At 42.6% G+C, this 24,728-nt stretch overlaps 1 protein-coding gene, 1 long non-coding RNA gene and 1 pseudogene across 4 annotated transcripts in view; 2 read left to right on the top strand and 1 right to left on the bottom strand.

Moving 5' to 3' along the window:
* Positions 1–24,728, top strand: part of LOC309607998 (late cornified envelope protein 2A-like) — a 366,173-nt pseudogene that overhangs the window by 180,010 nt on the left and 161,435 nt on the right. The gene's annotated exons all lie outside the window — the stretch shown is intronic.
* LOC309608078 lies at positions 147–7,874 on the bottom strand. Its single transcript, XR_014232638.1, has 2 exons — positions 7,764–7,874; positions 147–5,639 (listed from the first exon to the last, which is right to left on the bottom strand). It is a non-coding gene; the product is annotated as an uncharacterized lncRNA (long non-coding RNA).
* Positions 9,842–24,728, top strand: part of LOC309607986 (uncharacterized protein) — a 104,932-nt gene continuing 90,045 nt past the window's right edge. For both annotated transcript variants that reach the window (XM_082347231.1, XM_082347230.1), the window contains exon 1: positions 9,842–9,922. In XM_082347231.1, the coding sequence (XP_082203357.1) occupies positions 9,891–9,922 (32 nt within the window). In that variant the 5' untranslated portion in view covers positions 9,842–9,890. The remainder of the gene's footprint in view (positions 9,923–24,728) is intronic.

The raw sequence follows: 24,728 nt of genomic DNA, 5'->3' as shown, positions 1-24,728 counted from the left end.
CAAAGACAAATGAAGAGAGAGAATTAGGAAAATGTGGTTTGTATATATGTCAGATTAACTCTCTGATGAGGTTGATAGGGTTGGAAGAGTTTGGATGAATTTTCAGAAGCTAAAACAATGAGGTACTAGTGAAGGGATATTTGAACTTGCCTCTACTTCTTTCAGAGTGAATGTACAAGTGCATGAACCATTGGTCCTACCCAGGAGAGCTGCTGCGGTATGATCCAAAAGCTCCTTGGTTCTATGCTCAGACACATGGAGGGATTAAATGTGAAGTTCGATTTCTTTTATTTCTTATCTGACTCACCACAAGCTCATCCAGCTACACCGTAGGTGGGAGTAAGGCACATACGTGACAATATCTCAGAGCTTTATTGTTTTAAAACCAGTTCTGACAGAGGTTGGGAAACCATTTGGCAAGAACACCAAGGTACAAACAGTGACAGCTTTATTTCTTCTTTTCCGATTTGGATTCTGGTACTGGCACAAAAACAGAAATATAGATCAATGGAACAGGATAGAAAGCCCAGAGATAAACCCGTGCACATATGGTCACCTTATTTTTGATAAAGGAGGCAAGAATATACAGTGGAGAAAAGACAGCCTCTTCGATAAGTGGTGCTGGGAAAACTGGACAGCTACATGTAAAAGAAAGAAATTAGAGCACTCCCTAACACCATACACAAAAATAAACTCAAAATGGATTAAAGACCTAAATGTAAGGCCAGACACTATCAAACTCTTAGAGGAAAACATAGGCAGAACACTCTATGACGTAAATCACAGCAAGATCCTTCTTGACCCACCTCCTAGAGAAGTGGAAATATGAACAAATGGGACCTAATGAAACTTAAAAGCTTTTGTACAGCAAAGGAAACCATAAACAAGACGAAAAGACAACCCTCAGAATGGGAGAAAATATTTGCAAATGAAGCAACTGACAAAGGATTAATCTCCAAAATTTACAAGCAGCTCATGCAGCTCAATATCAAAAAAACAAACAACCCAATCCAAAAATGGGCAGAAGACCTAAATAGACATTTCTCCAAAGAAGATATACAGATTGCCAACAAACACATGAAAGAATGCTCAGCATCACTAATCATTAGAGAAATGCAAATCAAAACTACAATGAGGTATCACCTCACACCATTCAGAATGGTCATCATCAAAAACTCTACAAACAATAAATGCTGGAGAGGGTGTGGAGAAAAGGGAACCCTCTTGCACTGTTGGTGGGAATGTAAATTGATACAGCCACTATGGAGAACAGTATGGAGGTTCCTTAAAAAATTAAAAATAGAACTACCATACCACCCAGCAATCCCACTGCTGGACATATACCCTGAGAAAACCATAATTCAAAACGAGTCATGTACCACAATGTTCATTGCAGCTCTGTTTACGATAGCCAGGACATGGAAGCAACCTAAGTGTCCATTGACAGATGAATGGATAAAGAAGATGTGGCACATATATACAATGGAATATTACTCAGCCATAAAAAGAAACGAAATTGAGTTATTTGTAGAGAGGTGGATGGACATAGAGTCTGTCATACAGAGTGAAGTAAGTCAGAAAGAGAAAAACAAATACCGTATGCTAACACATATATATGGAATCTTAAAAAGAAAAAAAAAGTTTCTGAAGAACCTAGGGGCAGGACAGGAATAAAGACACAGACGTAGAGAATGGACTTGAGGACATGGGGAGGGGGAAGGGTAAGCTGGGATGAAGTGAGAGAGTGGCATGGACTTATATATACTACCAAATGTAAAATAGATAGCTAGTGGGAAGCAGCTGCATAGCACAGGGAGATCAGCTCCGTGCTTTGTGACCACCTAGAGGGGTGGGATAGGGAGGGTGGGAGGGAGACACAAGAGGGAGGAGATATGGGGATATGTGTATATATATAGCTGATTCACTTTGTTATACAGCAGAAACTAACACACCATTATAAAGCAATTATACTCCAATAAAAATGTTACAAAAATAAAATAAAATGAGGAAGTTGACTAATTCATTTTAATAAACATTTATTACCATGCCTATGCTATGTCACTTAAAAAACAAAAAACAATTTCAATTTTCTTAAATTTACCAAGGCTTGATTTGTGACCCAAGGTATGATCTATGCTGGAGAATGTTCCATGAGCACTTGAGAAGAAAGTGTATTCTGTTGTTTTTGGGTGGAATGTCCTATAAATATTAATTAAGTCCATCTTGTTTAATGTATCATTTAAAGCTTGTGTTTCCTTATTTATTTTCATTTTGGATGATCTGTCCATTGGTGAAAGTGGAGTGTTAAAGTCCCCTACTATGATTATGTTACTTTCGATTTCCCCTTTTATGGCTGTTAGCATTTGCCTTATGTATTGAGGTGCTCTTATGTTGGGTGCATAAATATTTACAATTGTTATATCTTCTTCTTGGATTGATCCCTTGATCATTATGTAGTGTCCATCTTTGTCTCTTGTAACAGTGTTTGTTTTAAAGTCTATTTTGTCTGATATGAGAATTGCTACTCCAGCTTTCTTTTGATTTCCATTTGCGTGGAATATCTTTTTCCATCCCCTCACTTTCAGTCTGTATGTGTCCCTGGGTCTGAAGTGGGTCTCTTGTAGACAGCATATATACAGGTCTTGTTTTTGTATCCATTCAGCCAGTCTATGTCTTTTGCATTTAATCCATTTACATTTAAGGCAATTATTGATATGTATGCTCCTATTACCATTTTCTTAATTGTTTTGGGTTTGTTATTGTAGGTCTTTTCCTTCTCTTGTGTTTCCTGCCTGGAGAAGTTCCTTTAGCATTTGTTATAAAGCTGGTTTGGTCGTGCTGAATTCTCTTAGCTTTTGCTTGTCTGTAAAGGTTTTAATTTCTACGTCAAATCTAAAAGAGATCCTCGCTGGGTAGAGTAATCTTGGTTGTAGGTTTTTCCCTTTCATCACTTTAAATATGTCCTGCCACTCCCTTCTGGCTTGCAGAGTTTCTGCTGAAACATCAGCTGTTAACCTTATGGGGATTCCCTTGTATGTTATTTGTTGTTTTTCCCTTGCTGCTTTTAATATTTTTTCTTTGTATTTAATTTTTGATAGTTTGAGTAATATGTGTCTTGGCGTGTTTCTCCTAGGATTTATCCTGTATGGGACTCTCTGCACTTCCTGGACTTGATTGACTATTCCCTTTCCCATGTTAGGGAAGTTTACAACTATAATCTCTTCAAATATTTTCTCAGACCCTTTCTTTTTCTCTTCTTCTTCTGGGACCCCTATAATTCAAATGTTGGTGCGTTTAATGTTGCCCCAGAGGTCTCTGAGACTGTCCTCAATTCTTTTCATTCTTTTATTTTTATTCTGCTCTGTGGTAGTTATTTCCACTATTTTATCTTCCAGGTCACTTATCCATTCTTCTGCCTGAGTTATTCTGCTGTTGGTTCCTTCTAGAGTATTTTTAATTTCATTTATTGTGTTGTTCATCATTGTTTGTTTGCTCTTTAGTTCTTATAAGTCCTTGTTAAACGTTTCTTGTATTTTTTCCAACATATTTCCAAGACTTTGGATCATCTTTACTATCATTACTGTGAATTCTTTTTCAGGTAGACTGCCTATTTCCTCTACATTTGTTTGGTCTGGTGAGTTTTTACTCTTCTCCTTCATCTGCTGCATATTTCTCTGTCTTCTCATTTTGTTTAACTTACTGTGCTTGGGGTCTCCTTTTTGCAGTCTGCAGGTTCGTAGCTCCTGTTGTTTTTGGTGTCTGCCCCCAGTGGTTGAGGTTGGTTCAGTGGCTTGTGTAGGCTTCCTGGTGGAGGGGACTGGTGCCTGTGTTCTGGTGGGTGGGGCTGAATCTTGTCTTTCTGGTGGGCAGTACCACGTCCGGTGGTGTGTTTTTGGGTGTCTGTGAACTTAGTATGATTTTAGGCAGCCACTCTGCTAATGGGTGGGGTTGTGTTCCTGTCTTGCTAGTTGATTGGCATGGGGCATCCAGCACTGGAGCTTGCTGGCCATTGTCATGGAGCTGGGTCTCAGCGTTGAGACGGAGATCTCTGGGAGAGCTCTCGCCGAATGATATTACATGGGACGCGGGGCCAGGAGGTCTCTGGTGGTCCAATGTCCTGAACTTGGCTCTCCCACCTTGGAGGCTCAGGCCTGACACCTGGCTGGAGTACCAAGACCTTGTCAGGCTCAGAAGAAAGGGGGGAAAAAAAGAAAGAAAAAAAAATTAAAAGAAAATTATTAAAATTAAAAAAAAATAGTAAAAAAGAAGAAGGGAGCAACCAAACCAGTAAACAAATCTACCAATGATAACAAATGCTAAACACTAAACTAAGATAAACATAAAAATCAGAAACAAATCAGTCGCAGACAGCAAACCCCAAGTCTGCAGTTGCTCCCAAAGTTCAAGACCTCAATTTTGGGGTGATTCATTGTCTATTCAGGTATTCCACAGATGCAGGGTACATCAGGTTGATTGTGGAGATTTAATCCGCTGCTCCTGCGGCTGCACAGAGAAATTTCACTTTCTCTTCTTTGTTCGCACAGCTCCTGGGGTTCAGCTTTGGTTTTGGCCCCGCCTCTGTGTGTAGGTCGCCCTCTGGCATCTGTTCCTGCGCAGACAGGAGGTGGTTAAAGCAGCGGTGATTAGTGTGCTCTTGCTCACTCAGACTGGGGAGAGGGAAGGGTATGGTAGTCATAATTGGGATGCGGGGCGAGCCTGCAGCAGCAGAGGCTGGCGTGACGTTGCAACAGCCTGAGGCACACAGTGTGTTCTCCCTGGGAAGTTGTCCCTGGATCATGGGACCCTGGCAGTGGCGAGATGCACAGGCTCCCAGGGGAAGTGTGGATAGTGACCTGTGCTTGCACACAGGATTCTTGGTGGCAGCAGCAGCAGTGCTAGCATTTCATGCCCATCTCTGGGGTCCAAGCTGATAGCCGTGGCTCACGCCTGTCTCTGGAGCTCACTTAGGCGGTGCTCTGCCTTCTGTGGGCGCACAGGGAAGGAATCCCGTCTCCTCGCGCACCCCAAAAGAATGGTCTCTTGCCTCTTCGGCAGGTCTAGACTTTTTCCCGGACTCCCTCCCGGCTAGCTCTGGTGCACTAGCCCCGTTCAGGCTGTGTTCACGCCGCCAACCCCAGTCCTCTCCCTGGGATCCGACCGAAGCCCGAGCCCCAGCTCGCGGCCCCCGCCCACCCCGGCGGGTGAGCAGACAAGCCTCTCGGGCTGGTGAGTGCTGGTCGGCACTGATCCTCTGTGCGGGAAGCTCTCCGCTTTGCCCTCCGCACCCCTGTGGCTGCGCTCTCCTCCGTGGCTCTGAAGCTTCCTCCTCCGCCACCCGCAGTCTCCACCCGCGAAGGGGCTTCCTAGTGTGTGGAAACCTTTCCTCCTTCACAGCTCCCTCCCAGTGGTGCAGGTCCCGTCCCTATTCTTTTGTCTCTGTGTTTTCTTTTTTTTTTTTTTGCCCTACCCAGGTACGTGGGGGAGTTTCTTGCCTTTTGGGAGGTCTGAGGTCTTCTGCCAGCGTTCAGTAGGTGTTCTGTAGGAGTTGTTCCACATGTAGATGTATTTCCGATGTATTTGTGGGGAGGAAGGTGATCTCCACGTCTTACTCCTCCACCATCTTGAAGGTCCCTGTGATGCTATATTTTAAGGCAAATATCAAGAAATGAACCTAGTAGAATTATATTAATACCTTCCAAAAATGAGTATGCTCAATTAAATTCATATTTGTGGATTGATATCAGTATTTGGCAATATGTATCCACGTGAGAAGACATTTTTAAATATGAAATATGTAAAATTTCATTACACATCAGCAAAAGCAGATGAATATTAGCAATAGATTTTGGTGATAGGAAAAAATAACTTTGAGCTTCAATTAAATGAAATATTACTCCTTAAAAAGGAATTGCAATTTTTCTTATTGGTAGACCTCTATTAAAAAAATTGTATTCAATTATTATTTTTATATTTTGAATGTTGTCAAAAGATTGTGGAAATTTGTTTTCCCTCTTGTTATGTATAAGTAACTATGTAATATACTTTTAGGCCACAAATGCCGAAAATATTTATTATCTGGCTTTTACAGAAAGTGTTGGTCCACCCCTAATTTCATCTATACTGGAACTGTCCAGGGCCAAAACAAACAAGCAGACAGACAATGACCAAAAGATCCCATTTTCCTGAATCTCAGTTAATACTTAAATCCTTAGTTGAATGAATGTAACAAAACAGAAACAGACTCAAAGATACAGAGAACAAACCCGTTGTTACCAGAGAGAAGAAGGGTGGGGGAAGAACAAAGCAGGTGAAGGGGATTAAGAGGTATAAACAACTAGGTATAAACTAAATAAGTTAACAAGGATATAATGTACAGCACAGGGAATATAGCCAATATTTTATAATAACTTTACATGGAGTATAATCTATAGAAATATTGAATCACTGTGTTGTATACATGAAAGTAATATAATACTGTAAGTCAACTACATTTCAATTTTTACAATGTTCTTAGTCTTGCAGTTTAGTTGATTTTTTTTTTTTGTGCTGCCATATCATCAGTGAAGAGCAAGGTCATCAGGTCATTGTGGAAATCAATTTTAATTTGCTGTGAGTCAGTTCTATACAACAGAATAATGAAGCCCTTTATTTGCAGAAAGAAACCCAAGGTTTTCAATAAAGAAACCCAAGGCTTTAGTGGTCTGAATTGGCTAAGCTGATTTTTGGTTTATGGGAACTGTCTCCTCTGAAGCAGGTAAATGCCTCTGGGGATGGGAAGGGCAGAGGTTGAGGAAATCCTCTGGAGTGCTTGAAGTGGCTGTGGAAGGGAGTGAGTTCAGAGGCCTTTGAGCATACCTCGGATGATGGGAGAGAACAGAGGGGCCTCCTGAGTGGGGACAGAACCCTGGGATCCAGGCAGGAACGAGGCATGGTCTATAGCTCAGCTCAGCCCCCTCCCTGGGTCAGAGCTGATGCTTCTCCTTCTGTGTTCCCCCAGACCTCTTTTCTCTGCCCTCTGTATGTTTGTGTTCAAGAAGGGGGGCCGTAACACTATTTTACCGATGAGGAAAATGAAGCTCAGAAAAGCTAAGTAACTAATCAGTAACTTAACTGACATAGTCAGTATAAGGTGGAGCGAGGGCTTAACCCAGGACTCTGCCTCCCATTGCAGTTCCCTTGCCCTCTGACTAGCACTATGCTGAACACGGTTAGGTTCTGAGCCCTGTTGCTTGATTGATCGGAGGGTCTTCAAGAGGACTTTCCCATTCAAATGCTACTGTGCTGCAAACCCAGCATTAGATTTGCTCATTGCTTTCTTGAGGCACCCTCTTTCAAAATGTGGATTGGCATGTTAGGGCATTAACTCTCTTAAGTAAGTTCCTTTCTTTGTTTACTCACGTCCAAGACAAGAATGTTCATGTCAGGAGTTTTACAAGCAGAGATGACAAGTGTTCTGAAAAGGTAAGTAAGGGATGCTAAAGTCAGATTTTCCCTTTTCATAGTTTTGTTCGGGGCCTCACAGGACTCATACCACATGAAAACTTGTTCTCCTTCTGAGGGAAGGGAGAAATGAATCTGGACTCTTCCAGCTAATCTCAGCGGTTGGTCTGTTGCCCGAACCTCTCACAAGGTGCAGGCCCGTGCCCCTCCCCATGGTGGTGTCCGGCCTCTGATGGAGGAGGCCCTTCCCAACAGGCAGCCTGTCCCACACCTGGGTAGTTGCAGCCGTGGGGAATATCCATCTGCTTGGAGCTATAATCTACCTGTGAACTCTGCTCCTTGGCTCCCATTCTGCCTTCTGGAACAATGTAAATCAAGGCTCATCAAATTCTTCCTCCTTCTTTCTGATTTCAGAAACAACTGTCCAGTCTCCCTCTTACATCTCCTCTTCTCTGTTTCTATCTCTTCTGTTAACTTTTTGTCACGTGACGAGGTCTCCGGAACACTCACAGTCCTGGCTGCCGGCTCTGGTTATGCTGTAGTTTGTCAACTCCTCTCATAAAGCTGGCACTCAGAACTCATTAGTCACATTAATTCACGTTTGTTTATTCAACAAACATTGATGTGAGCTTGCTCTATGCTGAGTCCTGGGCACGTGTCTGGGGGATATAAGATGAGATTCAGTTCCTCACTGTGGTGCTGATTAATTTAATAATCAAATAATCAGACTCATTCTCTCACTTCCAGTCTGTCTGTCTCACCCCCTTTTCTTCTCTTTGAGGAAGACGCAGGCAGAGACAGGCCAAAGTTGCACAAAAAGAGTCTTGGGAAAGGCTCTGGAGGAGTTTTGAGGCAGACTTTCTTACTGATAGACATTCAGTTATAGGCTGTGGCTCTAGGTCTGTTGTTAGGGCTTGCTCATGGTAGACCCCATGGTTAGGCAGAGTTACCCACCTAATGCCAGCCCTGGGCTGGGGCAGGCCTCCCTGCACAGATGTAGGTCCCTGTTATGGCATGGGGGATCTCTGCAGCTCCCAGTAGAAGAAGGGCAGACCTGAGCCAATCACCCTTACAAAATTTAGCAATCAGTTAAGTCTTTCTACCATTTCAGGGGCAAAGACAGGAAAGGGGTGGAAAGAGGCAAGGTGTGGGGAAAGGCACTCACATCCTGCAGAGACCTTAGACCTTCTAGTCATGCCCTCTTATCCTACAGATACAACAGAATTCCATGGAAGGGAAAAGACTCTGATAAGCAAGTGCTGCAAGGTCATCAGGGAGAGGAGCCAGGAAACTAGATATCCTGACCTGGGTACAGACTCCACCTACTTTGCACTACTTAATTCTCCTCCAGGACTAGTGAGCAGTGGGAATGCCCCAAGACCTGGTGTGCAAGGGCCCTGGTGGGAAGGGGAAGGAGGACAGAAGCAGTGAAACCGGGGTGAGTGTGCCTAGAGAATAGGGCATAGAGTGACCCCTCAGCACTTCAGAGCATCAGGTATTGGAGTCAAACTTTCTCTCCCCTGCTGTCCTCCTCACAGCTCCACCTAGTGTCAGTGTGGAAGCTGGAAGGACTACTTGAGATGACCCACTCTATTAGAGTTCTCCAGAGAAACAGAAGGAGTAGGATGTGTATATATGTAGGAAAAGGTTTATTATAAGGAATTGGCTCATGCAGTTATGGAGGCAGCCAAGTCCAAAATCTGCAGCTTGGAGACCCAGGAGATCCCATGGTACAGATGAAGTCTGAAGGCATTCCACTGGAGAATTCCCCCTTGCTCAGGTTGGTGGGTCTTTTTATTCTATTCAGACCTTTAGCTGATTGGATGACACCCAATCACTTTATGGAGGGTAACCTGCTTTACTCAAAGTGCACTGATTTAAATGCTAATGTCATGCAAAAACTCCCTGCAAGTTGACGCATAAAATTAACCATCACACCCACGTATTCCCTTCATCGTCCTTGTAGGGCTGATAGTTTTCCCGGATTTTAGTCATTTGAGTACTACTAGCATGATTTTTTAGTGCAACATCTGTTTATTTTTTATTCAATATTTCCTTTAAACCAATGTTAACCACTCACTTTTAAAAAGTTAGCCACATAGTAAAATAATATTCAAGAAAAGGCGTTGTTGTACTAGTAATTTCTTTCTAAAACACCCAAGAGTAAATAACTCAAGCATTTCAAAAAAGCTTACTTAGCACCTAAAACCATCTTGCATCCTCCTTTTGGGCAACACTGTAACCAGGGCTGCAGTTGAGGAAAGAGCCCGAGGCCCCGCCTGACCACCAGGGGACGCAGTTGTTCGCCTTCCCGGAAGCCCGGGCTTTTATCCCACCTGGGGGTCTCCCCCCACCCCTCGGGGCGCTGTGCTCTCTACCCTGGAGTGGCTGCCCCGGAGCGCCCAGACCCGGGGGCCCTGAGAGGCCCAGAGCTGAGTCCTGCGGCGCCGATGGGGAGGGGCTGCTGGGGCCTGTCGGGGAGGTAAGGCCTGGAGTAAGCGCGGCGTCCTCCGAGATGCAGAGGATCCTCGGAGCAGAGGCCTCCCCGCGTCGGAGGTGGAGCGTGCGGGGTGGGCGGGCAGCCCGGCGGCCTCCTGCGTGGCCCTTCGCCCACTCGGTGGTGCGCTTGGAAACTGCGAGAGGCCCTGTCTCAAGCATCCGCCCTCAGGGGCGCTGGTGCCCGTGGCGTCCCCCGGCCTGGCCTCGGGGGAAGTAGAGGAAACTGCTTCTGGGAAGAGGGATTGCACTTCCGGAAGAGGGGGCGGGGCCCAGCCAGCTCAGCTGAGAAAGGCAGGCGGGAGCATCTGAGGCCTGGAAACAGCTCACATGGCTTTCTGGGGAGGGTCCTCCTCCTTCTCTGAGGTGAGCAGGATGAACAGGGCGGCCTTGGGATCCAGAGCCCAGGACTGAGGTCGTGCCTGGCTTGAGGGGTTGGCTGGTTGGTCTGTCGCTCCTGCCAGCACAGGCGCGCTAGGACTCCTCAAGCGCCGCGTGCACACCACGTCTTGGTTTTTCTTATCAGTATTTTAATTTAGATGGGTTCACTGTTTCACTTAAACGAAAACATTTATTTTAAAAACAAACTTTCTGGGACTTCACTGGTGGCGCAGTGGTTAAGAATCCGCCTGCCAATGCAGGGGACACGGGTTCGAGCCCACGTGGCACATCTACTGATGCCCGCGCGCCTTAGAGCCCATGCTCCGCAACAAGAGAAGCCACCGCAATGAGAAGCCCGCGCACCGCAACGAAGAGTAGCCCCTGCTCACCGCAACTAGGGAAAGCCCACGCTCAGCAACAAAGACCCAATGCAGCCAAAAATAAATTAAAAAATAAATTAAAAAAAAACTTTCTTCATTTATAAAATGGTAGTAATGCTATGTGCGTCAACGGCTTGATGACGTTTAACAGAATAATACATGAAAGTTCTTTAAACAGTGCCTGACACATAAGAGCTTAGTACGTAGTACTTACTGTTATTATCGTTAAGTGGAAGGAAGTTCTGGGAAACACTGGGACATATGGTCCTTCAGAGAAATTTTAACTCTCTCTTCCAGAAACTTTTGGACGCTCCTGATTTGTAGTCTAGCTTTCGTCTTCCTTTTTTTAAAAATAAATTTATTTATTTATTTTTGGCTGCATTGGGTCTTCTTTGCTGCACGTGGGCTTTCTCTAGTTGCGGCAAGCCTTCAGTAGTTGTGGCACACAGGCTTAGTTGCTCCACGGTATCCCAGACCAGGGCTTGAACCCGTGTCCCCTGCATTGGCAGGTGGATTCTTAACCACTGCGCCACCAGGGGAGCCCTCTTTTTCCTTTTTTATCTGTAGCCTGAGTGTCCTCAGTGGCTGAAGGGAGCCGTTCCCTGCAACTCCATACCCCACTGGAAATTCCTGTCAGTTTAATTGCTGAGGTAGCTACTAGGTAGAGCTGCCAGCAGATGGCCCCAGAGCACTGTGGACATGTTTGCCTTTTTGGGTTCCCTCAAGAGGGTATTAAGGAATTTTAGGGATGCTTGAGGGTGTGGGCAGGAGATTTGTTATTGTAGTTTTTTTATTTCACAAGATTTTGGCCTTTAATTGACTTGTTCATATATTCATTCTTCAAATATTTATTGGATGCCTGAGCTGTCCCAGATGCTATTCAGAGACTTGATATATATCAGTGAACTAGAACAGACAAAGATCCTTGCTGTCATGGGGCTTACATTCTAGCAGGCAGCAATAAAGATAATAGATAAATTATATAGAGTGTTAGAAGTGTTATGGAAAAGAAAAGTGTAAACCAGAGTGTGTGTGGGTGGGGTGTTGGCATGGGCTGGTTGCAGTATTGAATAGGGTGGCTAGGATAGGCCTCATTAGGGATGCAGGATTTGATCAAAGATTAAAAAAAAAAAAATGAAGTTAGCCAAGCAGAGAACTGGGTGCAGAGTGTTTTAGATACCATGAAAAATTTGAAGCAATTACATTTACCCTCTTATAGATGGGGTAATTGTGGCTCAGAGAAGTGAAGTGACTTGTCTAAGGTCTTACAGGAGGTTGCTGGCAAAGTTGGTGTAGTTTCCCCTCCTCATTTCTAGCCCCATCTTCCTTTACCACATCACATTACCGCTCTGTGTTTGCCACGGTGATGGAGGTTTCTTGTAAACCTGCAAAAATACATAGCTTGCTTAAGTGATGACTCAGGTTGGCTTGGCTTATTTCCTCAATTGGGTAACACCAAACTCTCTGTGATCTTCCTTTTTTATGTAATCAATAAATATGTATTGCTAAGTGCTGTGGAGGATAGAATTGAGGCATGGGCCCTGCACCTGGGGGACTAGTAATCTACCCATGGACATTTTTGGCCTTCATTTCTTCTCTTTCATCTACTTTCTGTACTTTCCCCAAACAAGTCTCCCCCTAGAACTGTCTCCTTGCCACCTGTATTCACAACTGTAGAGATCTCTGCACTTGATTGGAGACTCTGTGTCTTGCTATTTGGAAATTGTGCTTCTTGAACACTGATATGTGGACTTGTGGACTTGGACACTGTTCTTGGTCCCCTCGAGCTACTTTTCTGAGCCTGAGTCAGTTCTCTCAGCCTCTGGCTCTGAGAACTCTGGACGTATACTGAATCCCCTTCCCTTCCTGCCCACACTTGCTGCAAGGAGATGGTGGTTAGGGTCTGTGTTAAAGTCCTTGGTTATGGTGCTTGTGAAACAGCAGTGAAAGACAGCAGGCTTTATTTTGAGGTAATTAAGTGTTTGCGAACTAGTAGTGTAGAGGAGAGGGGAGCTTGGTAAGCCTGTAGTGGATAAAAATGAGGAAGCCTGGTCTTGAAGGGTGGGTAGAATTAAGGTGAAGGGAGAGAACAGGGTGGGTGAACATGAGGTGTTGCCGGACAGTGAGACATTAGCCTAAATGGAATGGAGAGGGTGTGTTTGGAAGTGGTGGTGGGAAGGGGTAGGTAGGTAGGTCGGGGCTGCAGCAGGGCCTGGAGCACCAGGTCAAGAAGTTTGCATTACAGGGTCCTAAAGTATTCTTTGGGAAGTTCCTGGGAAGTTGGCATAAAGTCATAAAGTGGGGCATGTCATTAGGACCTATATATCCACCTCCCAGTCTTTGAGGATCTCAAATTTACTACTTACATTTCTGAATGCCCATATGAAAGAGGTTCCCTGGGTTATTTTGTCATGGCATCCTGCTTCTTACTTACCGTTTGCTTGTTTTTTCTCAGTCTCCTCTAGCATATCCTGGAAGGAATGCTGCCAGACCCTGGTTCCCTGTTGTGTCCCCAGATTCCCCCACAGTATCAGATTCTCAGTGCTCTGAAAATACTTGTTGACTGAATGAATAAACTAAACTAAATATCTGTTTCTCCAAACCTGCTCTGCCCTCTGAATGCTTGAATCTGTTAGTGCTGACATTGTCTATCTGGTCTGCAAAGTTGGAAACTTGGAGTCAATCTTGGTGAAGACATGAGCACATGACCTGACTGCTCCTGAACTTGGCATGGGGACGGTACTCCCACTGAGATCTTGTTTTTTACTCCATTATGGCAAGATAAAACTACATACCCTGTTGGATTTTAGATGTGAAGCCTGAAAGCCTCAAACGTAAACATTGAAAGGAGTGAAAACTCATTGGGAGGCAGGGCTGCAAATTGTAGATTACATATTTCTCAACATAACAATCATATTAGCTGTTCTGAATTCTTCCAAAGGGAAGAATCACACAGTGGGTAAGAGTATGGGCTCTGAAATCGGTTTGCCTGGGCTGAAATCCTTGTTGTGCCACTTACTAGCTGTATGTCTTTGGGAAAGCTGCTTAACCTCTCCATGGTGTAGTTTTCTTGTGTGTGAAATATGGGTGATGATAATACTTCCCTCACACAGTTATAGTGATTGAGTTCTCAGAGCAGTGCTACCATGTATTAATGCTCAACAAGGCTTGACTATAATTACTAGTTCTGGGTATTTAATGGGCCATTGAGACAACCTCTGTTCTCTTGCCATCTGGGGGCTGCTGCTCAGAGACAGGCAGCCTGGCTTCATCACGATGTGGCCAAGGGTGTGGTAGGAAGGGATGTTGGAATTTGTTGAGTGAGGAGTGAGCTCCTGCAGGAGATGACAGTGGCCACAGAGGGAGGCCCCAGGTGCAGACAGGATTATTTCAGGTGGAATGTACACATAATTCCCTGACACAGTGAAGGAAGTGTTACTGCCTAGCTCTGTATATGCAGGGCTGCACAGAGACTGAAAGATCTGTGCTTCTGCCCTGGGTTTGCTTTATAGGAGGAGAAGGCAGCCAAGTCTGAAGACTGAGTGTTAGGTCTCAGCGCAGTCCTGCTCTACTTCCCCATCCTCTCCTTCCTCAAATGACGCTCCCCAGCTCAGTGAGTATAGCTGGACAAGAGTGGTGCTGTTGTCAAGGTGGCCCAGGAGGGTTTGGTGCTTTCATCAAACTGGTGAACCATAAAAAGTTACTTGTCACCACTGGGTCCTAGTTCCCCACCATATCAGGCATTTAATTCTCTTACTACTTCTCTCTACAAACAGAGCAAAGATGGATTTGATAACCAGTTATTTTACACTATAGAGTGGTTTTATTGTGCTGACTTTTGAAATACTTGGAAGTGAAACATTTTATAGGTACAGAAACATCCGCGGCCATCTATGTGTAGTAATAATGAGGTCTTTCCCAGCCCCCTGTGGGCTTCACAAGGTGTACTCTTGAGGGCCCCTCAGCCCAAACTGAAGGACCTGAGGAAGAAGACATCAGCATTCCTCTCTTCTAAATGCAAAAGGCAAGGTGCAGGTGTGAGACATTCAAATTTGAAAGAAGATGCTATTGCAAGGAACCTTTATTTTTTTTCTACTCTACCTCTATGCATAATAGAAAAAAGACTGCCTAAACAGGGATGGAGGGGAGTTGGAGAAAAATAAAGAGGAGGATGCAGCATGTAGGTCTGTGCTCTTTCTCTGCCCCAGAATGAGTGTGATGAATTTTTTTCTTTTTTAACAGAAAGGCATCAGTGTATTTTGTGAATAAGGTCTTGATCAAGGTAAGCAGTTCTTTTTTAGCACATTGTACTCTGCCCAGAAATAAAGGAGTCTCTTTAAATGAACATTTCCAGTGACAATGAGCAGTCCCCTCTCTCTAAGTGTGGGCATCCTACAGCTGAGGGGGCACGGGCCTCCATTAGTGTCTCCAAGGTGAGGCCCTTCAGTGCTGGGGAGGACAAACATGGTTTGGCATGCCTTGGCATGAATGAGGGGACTGACTTTCTCCTAGCCCAAAAGTGGCATCAGGGGACATCTGCAAGTTCCATCCAATTATTCCTGTTCCCTTCCTGGATACTTGCCTGTCTTCCTCTTCACCATTCTGACCTAGTCACTTTTCTATTCTATCTTGAAAAGATTTAATTCTGAGGATATGGTTTTACCTTGTCTGTGTGGGTCCATTTGTACTCTCAACCTCACATCCCTTCATATGTGGGCACCTCTCTCCATTCATCCCTTGACACTTTCCCAGAGCTGTTTCCAGAACCAAAACCACTTCCTGAGCCAGAGTCATCTCTTCATTGACAATATTCTGAAATATCTCTATCTGCTCCCTCAGGTCATTTCACTCATTCAGTGCCAACTTGATTTCCCAGGACTGAGTATTTTACTGCCCATTTGGCCTTTGCTTGGTGATAATCTCCCTCAGCATTCTGTGCTCCTTGGTGCAGTTGGCGGCTTGATTTCCCAGTATAAGCTGTCCCGAAGTCTTTCTTGTTGGTAACATCAACATTCCTCTCTGATTGAACCCACAGTTTTGGATCAATGAATTAGAAAGGTAGAGTCGGTAGAATTTTTGAGGTAACTACCTCCTCACCTGAACTGAAACCAGACTTTTCCTGAGTGACGTGACTTTCCAGCAGTTCCAGTGCAGGGTGTTCATTCTCCCTCATTGTGTTGTGGCTGGAGATGGGCCGAGCTTGCCTTTGCTCACCACCCTGGCTTCTTTCAACAACTACTCCTCCATTGATGCATACGTACTCCACCCTCTTTCCAACCTCATTTTTCCCTTGACTAATCTTGCCCTGTAACCGTATTCAATAAGGACTTTGGCTGCTTTCCATTCCACATCAGCCACCCATTCAAATGGCCACACCCTGAACCTTGCATTCACCCATAACTACTCCACCTCTTGGGAAGCCAGGACTCCCAAAGTTTCACTTATTGATCACACAGCATAGCCTTCTTACTCTTCTATTCCTTAGGTTCCTACTAAGCCCATTCTTAAAAAATAATCTTTATTTTTATTTTGAGTAATTGCATGCCTGTCACCCAGAATCGATAGTGACATATTTTGTCATGTTTGCTTCAAGGCTTATGAAAAGGAATAAAACATTACAGGTATATTTAAGTCTCCTGTGCTCTTCCCCAAGTGATGATCTACCCTTCTCAGAAGCAATCACCAACACAAAGTTGGTGAATCTGTGTGTGTGTGTTTATAAAATGTAATCTTTTTGGGTTTTAAAATTTACATAGTATACTGTATATAATTTACAGCTTGATTCACTCAATGTTATATTTAAATAATCAGTATACATATAACAAGTAGTTCATTCCTTTTTAAGTGTTCCGTAGCATTCCAGTATAAGTATATTGTGCAGTTTATTTATCCAGTTCCACATTCATCACTACAAGCAGTGCTGCATCAAACAGCCTCATAAATATCTTCCCACACAAAATAGTGTAGTGCTGTGACAGGTAGGTAGGACCACAGCTAGACTCTGGCACCTTTGTGTGAGTTAGAAAGGCTTCCTCTTTGCATGGGCCTAGTCCTCTGGACACACAGCTTGGCAAATGGAGGGTCCCTGGGGAAAAGGAAAAAGTACTCACATGGTTGTAGCTTTGTGCTAAGGATATGTCGGTTGTTACGTGGACATGGATTGGATTTCTTGGACTTGCTTCCTGTGGGCATCTCTGGACAGTGGACAGATTTCATAGCTATAATTGGTGCCTTGTGTTAAGAAGAAAAACTTTAGAGTCACACCACTTGGGTACAAATGCTAGCTATGGTGACCATAGCCAATTACGCAATTGCTGTGCCTCACTGTCCTCATCAGTAAAATGGGAAGATGGAATTATCTCTCTCATGGGGTAATTGAGAGGGTTGTATATAGTATAGTAACATATAATAAGTTTGACTTATACTAAGTTTTATATAAATGTTAGATATTATTATTGTCATATATGTACACCTTCTTTTAAGATACAAGACTAGGAGTGGAACTGCTGGTTGGTTGGGTGTGCATTTTAAATAAACCTGTTCTTTATTCTGTCTCTATTTGTTCGGCCTGCCAGTCTCCCTCTTGCCTTCTTTCATATCCGTCCTGGATTCCATAATCACACTTTTGCAAGTGTGGGCCTCAGTCATGTTATAATGCATCGTGAGTTTGTCAGCAGTGGGTAAGCATCTCAAAGAGGCACAAATCTGGTCACCCAGATTGCTCCCAAAGTGGGCAGAAGAAAAGGACTGGATTAAGGGTGCAATGAGATCAGCTTCTCCTGCTAGGCTCAATGACTCCTCATCTAGACAGGGCCTCCACCTCCACTGAGAGATGTCACAGATAATGATCATGATGGGCTGAGCTTGTTTTCTTCCTCTCCCTTCCTTCGCCTCCCTGTGTCCTCCCGCTCACGTCCTCCAAATACATACGCCTTCAACCAGCAATCTGATACACAATCTACAGCTACTTACTGCCTGTTACTTGCTTTCCTCCCTCTGGTAATTCTCCTACATTTTGCTTCTCTCGTTTTCTTTAGTTCTGTTGCCAAGAAAGGTCCCTATATCCTTAATTCTTCCTTGAAAAACTCCCTGCAACCTCATATTCTATGAGACATCTGGTTTTCTGTGATGCTGTTTCCCTTTACTCTGTGGAGTGGAGCCTGCTGCTTCTGAAGTTAGTGTGGGCTAGTGGATTGAGAACGAGTTTTGTGGTTGGTCACTTCTGACCTACATCATGGCTGATCTGTGTGTCCTTGGACTCATGGTTAACTTCTAAGAACCCCAGTTTGCACACTGAAAAGCTTAAGGATCTCTGCTCCAAAGAGTTGTGAGGTTAAAAAGGGATAAGTGACCTGGCATTGATGCATAGGTCCTAGTATATTCCATGTTGTTATTTACCTTTACCTGAAAAGCTGCTGCTGCTAGGAAGCCCCATCTTTACTACAGTAATGGAATTAAGGAGAAATTTGACTGTAAGATTATCCCTCCCTTCACACTTACAGTTTGGGCCCAGGAGAGATACTGTAAGATGTCTCTTTCTCCCATACTTGTAACCCTCACTAGGGATCGTTCAGTGCCTTGGACCCTTCACTTGTCCTCACACCTGCCCTGCCGATTTCATATCTGCCATTTTCTTTGCTTCTTCTGCCAGGCTGTTGGGTGTTGGTGATATCATGTACTATGGTGCATTCGCTTCTCTCTACACCTTTGTGATTTTTCTACCTTATCTAGTCTCTGAATCCTACCTGACAATCTTTCCTCATTCCTAGTTGATGCCCTTCCCAGACCCCTCAACTGCTACTTCACACCTTTCCCACTCCTTTCAAGCCTCCCTCCCTCCCTCCCTATATTCCTTTTAGCAGATCACTTCACTTCCTTCTTTGTTCAGATGGTGGAGTGTCTAAAAAAGCATTAGGAGTCCAGTCTTGAGAAGAATGTTTCTTTGAATAAATGACACAGAGACATTTAAAGGAAAAAAAAAAAATCCTGAGGTTACCAAGGTTACAGTTGGTCATTTCTTGTGGGTAAAAATCAGTGATTTCCCCATGTGATTGATTATCATACTTGTAGATGTCAGTATTTCGAAAGTCAGGGAGAAACATTTTTCATGAGGGAGTCAGCAGTTTACAGGAAAGAGCTCAAGGCTTCATTGACTTGGGGACACTAATTTTAGGTAGAATCTTCTTCCATATTTTCAGGTTATCTCAGGGCATAAAGATTTTTTTCCCCCTGCAACAGTTGGATCTGATGTACTTAGTCATAATAGTGATGGGCAAGGGGTCAATTTTGCTTTCTGCATAGGGGCAACAGATGTGTATTCTCCTAACTTCCATTCTTCTCAAAGGAATCCAACAGATCATTTAAATGCAGGTTGCTGGATCCCATCTCCTAGAAATTCTGACTCAGTGGGTCTCGGGGGTAGTCCAAGAATTAGCTTTCTGAATAAGTACCTCAGGTGATAATTCTCATCCTAGGAACCTCTTTTAGTAACACTGAGATAATAATATCTTCACTCATTTTTACCTCCTTTTACCCTCAAGCATATAAGGAATCCTATTCCTTTCTAGGGCTGATTTTGCTATATGTACTCTTGCTTCCATTTCTGTCATTTCTTCCAGATCCTTGAGCCAGCAATGAACCCCCTTTTTGGTATCGACCATCTCTTTCTTTTCAATCTCCTTCTCCTTAGCTTATAGACATAATTCACTCATTCAGTAAATTTTACTGGGTGCCTCCTAGGTTTTCAACCCATACTTTAATTTCGTTCTTGTAAAGGCTTCTTTTGTCTTCCTTGCTTACTCTCCTACCTCTCTTTCCTATCAAACTTCTTGAAAGAATCTGTCCTTTCCATACTGATTTGTAATAATAACAGCAACAGCAGCAGCAACAACAACAAATAATAATAAGGGTAGCCACTAATATTTACTGGAGGATGACTGTGGACTAGGCACTTTTCCAAGTGCTTTACATATGTTGAGAATGTAGCAGACACTCCACGTGTCCTTTAAAAAAATACATATATATGTATATATATTTCTGGACTGTTTATTCAGATATATCGATCTATTTGTTTACTCTTCTGCCAGTTCTCTCTGGTTTTATTTATTGTAACTTTTTAAAATACATTTTATATTCATGCCTGTTACTTACCGGAGTTCTCTTTTTTGGCTTCTGGAACAGCAGTTTCCCCTGCTTCTCCTCCTGCTTTGATTCATCTTTATCAGTGTTCTTCCCTGACTTTTCTTCTCTGTGTACCTCACAGTCCACTTAAGCCTTTCCCAACTAGCTTTTCCAGGCACAGTTCCTGATACTCTTTGCCTACATGCTTCAGCCAAAGACGTCTACTCTTTGGTCCCTGAACATATTACTTCTTTGATGTCTTTGCACATGGAGTTTTGTTCTCTGCCTATGCAGTATGGGAGTATTGCATGGCAAATTTGTCATAGCTGTGTCTCAGATTACCTGATGATATAATATCTTCAACATCTGGAATGCTCTGACTAGGACTTGTAGATAAGGACCAAGCAGGAGCCGGGAGGGCTGCTCAGGGGTCTTTCATATATGGGGTAGAGAGTACAGAGTGAGGGAGTCAGAGGGCACAGGAGTGGGTGATGGGGGCAGGGCAGAGACAGGGAATTCTGGCTGATGGGGGAATTGATGTAGGATCTTTGTTTTTAAAGAGTGCTAGACTGTGGGAGGTTGTTTATAAGTAGCCCCTAGTGAACCTCAAATAAGGCGTGCACTAGGGAGGACTAGGTCAGAAATGCCACCCTCTGGAATTGAACCTAATGAGAAGCATTAAATGTGATCAGATAAATAAAATGTGAGGAGATGAGTTATCTGCCACAGGGGTCCTCCCTTAAAATTGTTCTTATGTATGTTGCTAATGAGCAAGGGTGTTTCTCAAGTGTCCCTCAAGGACATTATATTTGCATGGAGAGTAGGAAAAGGAAAGTCAGAGGATGAGTACCAGTTGGTGTGACTCCAGCAGTGTCCAGACGAGGGGGCTGCTCTGGTCCTAGAAGTTTGACTGTAGTTGTTTAAAGAGAAATATTACTAGAGTGGAAGACATATGGTAACTTCACATGTTTTTTGAGTCAGGCTGGTTTGGGTCTAAATCCTGTCTCTACTAATGTAAGCAAGTCACTTGACCTTTCAGAGTCTCAGTTTCCTCTTCAATAAAATGAGTGTAGCTCCTCTAGTTGCAGGGTTGCTATGAGAGTGAAATTAAGCAATAAATAATATTATTAAATAATATATGTACAGCACATAATTTAGTATTCCCTGTTCATAGGGAACTCAATAAAAATGTTAGTTTCATACTCTTTCCCTTTTAAGACAAATTGTTAAATCATGATAGGGCAACACTTTGAGAATCAAACTCCTTTGCTCTAAAGCTCATCGAAGAACCTCTGATATTTCTTAAATGAATCTATCCAGTGGGAAGGAAGTTCCCATGATAGACAACTGGTTCCTGTTCTCAATGCATATCTATCTTTTGTTAAAAATTGGACTGTTAAGACTTTGCTTAGTATGAATCTGTCTCCCAGAGATTAATTGCATATTGAGTGCACAGAAAAAAAACTGACTTTCTTTATTTTCTGAATTGGGATCCAGACCCTAGATAAGTTATTAAGATCCTGTAAGATCCTGCCCCAAACAGTTAGTCTACCCCTTTCTCTTAGGTGAAACACTTTGGTTCTTAGATTCTGGAGTCATAACAAGGAGAAGAGGAATACTATGAAAAACTTGGCTTAGCTGTACAATGAGGCATTTATTTGAATTTTTTTCCTGCTTTATCTTAATTTTCTTTCTCCTGAACCCTGAAATTTGGAAGAGGCAAAAAGTAAGGTTGAGATATTGCCTGGTAAAAGGGTTAGAGTTTGGTCCTCATCCTTGTAGACTCAGATGTACACTGATATCAGTGTATCAGTGGTGATTAGACTCAGGAAAGCTGTTTCTTTGTAACTAAACTAACCAGGGTATGAAGCATGAAAACTAGAATGCCAGCTTATTAATTTCCAATCAGAAATGTGCTGTCAGAAACACGAGGTGTCTTTATTAATCTGGCTAGTGAATGCTTTGGCCTTTTGGGAAAATTATAGGAAGCCAACATTTCAGAAGGTTCTCTGGTAAGTTTCAAGTCTGAACCAGACAGTTGGTTGTGTGATTCAGTTGATGAATCTCATCAGGCATTGATCTGCTGATACGTTTATTTCAACTCCTGGGACATGCCGGACCATGTATGTCAGTGGAGTAGCTTGTCAGAACACTTTCTCCCTTGAGTGGTCCTTGATGTCATGCTCACATTGATCTTTCTGTCCTCCTTTTGTGAAATAATTATGGTTTACAAATAGGTGTAGGGAATAATATAATAAACATCAACTTGCTTAAGAAAACTTTTGGCCTCATTTATTCTTTCAGTCCCATTTTCTCCCCTCTCTCCAGAGGTAACCGCTATCCTGAATCTGGTGTTTAACATTCCCATAAAGATTTTTATATTTACCAAGTATGTGTTAACTACAAATAATATATGGTATTATGATGTATATTGTAACACTTTATAAAGGGTAACACACAATATATACATGTTTTACAAGTTTTTCACTTTATATTTTGGGGACTTCTCCATATTGAGATACATCGACAGTCCCTGACTTACAGTGGTTTGGCTTACACTTTTTCAACTTTGCGATGGTTTGAAAATGATAAGCATTCAGTGGAAACTGTACTTTGAATTTCGAATTTAGATCTTTTCCTAGGCTAGTGACATGTACAGTTCTCTCTCTTGGTGCTGGCCAGTGGCAGCGAGCCACAGCTCCCAGTCAGCTATGTGATCACGAGGGTAAACAACTGATGCACTTACAACCATTCTGTTTTTCACTTTCAGTACAGTATTCAATAAATTACATGAGATGTACTACAGTTTGTTATAAAATAGGCTTTGTTTTAAATGATTTTGCCCAACTAAAGGCTAATATAAGTGTTCTGAGCATATTTAAAGTAGGCTAGACTAAGCTATGATGTTTGGTAGGTTAGGTATATTAAATGCATTTTCAATTTAAGATATTTTAACCTTCCAGTGGTTTTATTGGGATATAACTTCCATGATAAGTTGAGGAAGATCTGAATATACTTAGGAGCAGAAAACTTTTCTCTTCTTCCCTTCTAGGTTCTTTGGCTAGCCTAATAGTTAAATTGATATAAGACAGATTAACTTGAGAAAAACAAATTTAATTTCATACATATGGGAGTACCATAAAAATATGAGACTCAAAGGCAGTCAGGCAATTGAGGCTTATGTACCATTCTGAGCAAAGGAGAAGGGGTAGGAGTCCTCAAAGGGAGGAAGAAAAATCACAGGAAGTTGAGAAGAGCAAATGTTTGGTAAACAGATGTTTTCCAGGCCATGTAGGTAAGTCTTTCTGATACAAAAAGTTATCTCTGCTAATAGATCTGGTCCTGGTATAGGCCCCCTACCTAAACTCTTTTAGACAGTTAAGGGAGAGGCAAAAACAAACAAACAGACCTCTGAAACAAAACTTTTCCTAAGTCTGCTAGGCCTTGATTGCCTTCAACTCAAAACAATCTACATGCCAATGTGGAATATATTTTGGTGTTGTATTCTGTACTCCCCTCCCCCCCCACCCCAGGTATATCTCATTAATTTTAACTGTTGTATAGCATTCTAGTATATGGATATGTCACAATTTATTTATCCATTCTTCTGTTGAACTTTTAAGTTATTTGCAACATTTTCTGACTCCTGTGTCATTGCCAGATTGCTTCCTAAATGGTTACCAATGTAGACCTTCATTGCTCCAGTCCTCCCCAATGCTAGATATTGCCAGAATTTAGTTCTTTCTAACCTGATCTCTATGAAATGGTATTTCATTGTATTTTAATTTTATGTTTCCCTAAGCATTGTTTTAAAAATGTCACTTGGCTGTTCGAATTTCTATTTTGGTAAACTTTCTTTTTGTAAGTTTTGCTGTTTTATCCTAATTTGATATTTATTAGTTCTATGTACAGTCTAGCTATTAATTACTTGTTGTTTATAGGCCTTGCAGAAGTTTTATGCTCATCGATGGCTTGTCTTTTTTACTTTTTGAGAATGTCTTTTGATTTATGGACATTTATAACTTAATTGGGTCTGTTCTGGATGTTCCATTGCTTTTTTTTTTAAATATTTATTTATTTATTTTGGCTGTGCTGGGTCTTAGTTGCGGCATGCGGGATCTTCATTGCAGCATGTGGATCTTTAGTTGTGGCATATAGACTTCTTAGTTGCTGGCATGCTGAATTCTGAGTTGTGGCATGCATATGGGATCTAGTTCCCCAAACAGGGATTGAACACTGGCCCCCTGCATTGGGAGCGTGGAGTCTTACCCACTGGACCACCAGGGAAGTCCCTCCATTGCTTTATATGTCTGTTTTTACAACAATTCGCCATTGTCTTAGATAATATAACTTTGTAATATAGTTTGATATCTGTTAAGATGACATTCCTCCTCCTTATTTATCTTATAAATTGTCCTAGCTATTTTTGATTCTTTGATCTTCTATATAAATTTTAGAATTAGTGTATCAAGTTTCACAAAAAGCCGTGTGGAGATTTTAAACAAAATTAACTTCATTGTGGTATAATTTACATATTGAAATACACCATTTTAAGTATACTATTTTATGAGTTTTGATGTAAATATATATATCAATGTAGAATAAGTCCATCACCCTGGACTGTCCCGTTGGGTTCCTCTTTCCAGCTAATTCATAAGTTCATAAGTTCTATTCCCTGCCCTAGACAACCACTGGTCTACTTTCTATGTTTTGTATTTTAAAATTTGTCTTTAACAGTTCCCTATAAATGGAATCATATAACATGTACTTTTAAAAAAATTAATTAATTAGTTAATTAATTTTTTGGCTGCGTTGGGTCTTTGTTGCTGTGTGCGGGCTTTCTCTAGTTGCGGCGAGTGGGGGCTACTCTTCATTGTGGTGTGCGGGCTTCTCATTGCAGTGGCTTCTCTT

This window comes from Balaenoptera borealis (assembly GCF_965194805.1).
Source record: "Balaenoptera borealis genome assembly, chromosome: 1".
NCBI lineage: Eukaryota > Metazoa > Chordata > Mammalia > Artiodactyla > Balaenopteridae > Balaenoptera > Balaenoptera borealis.
The sequence above is the reverse complement of the archived record's forward strand: the minus strand, read 5'-3'. Positions and strand labels throughout refer to the sequence as shown.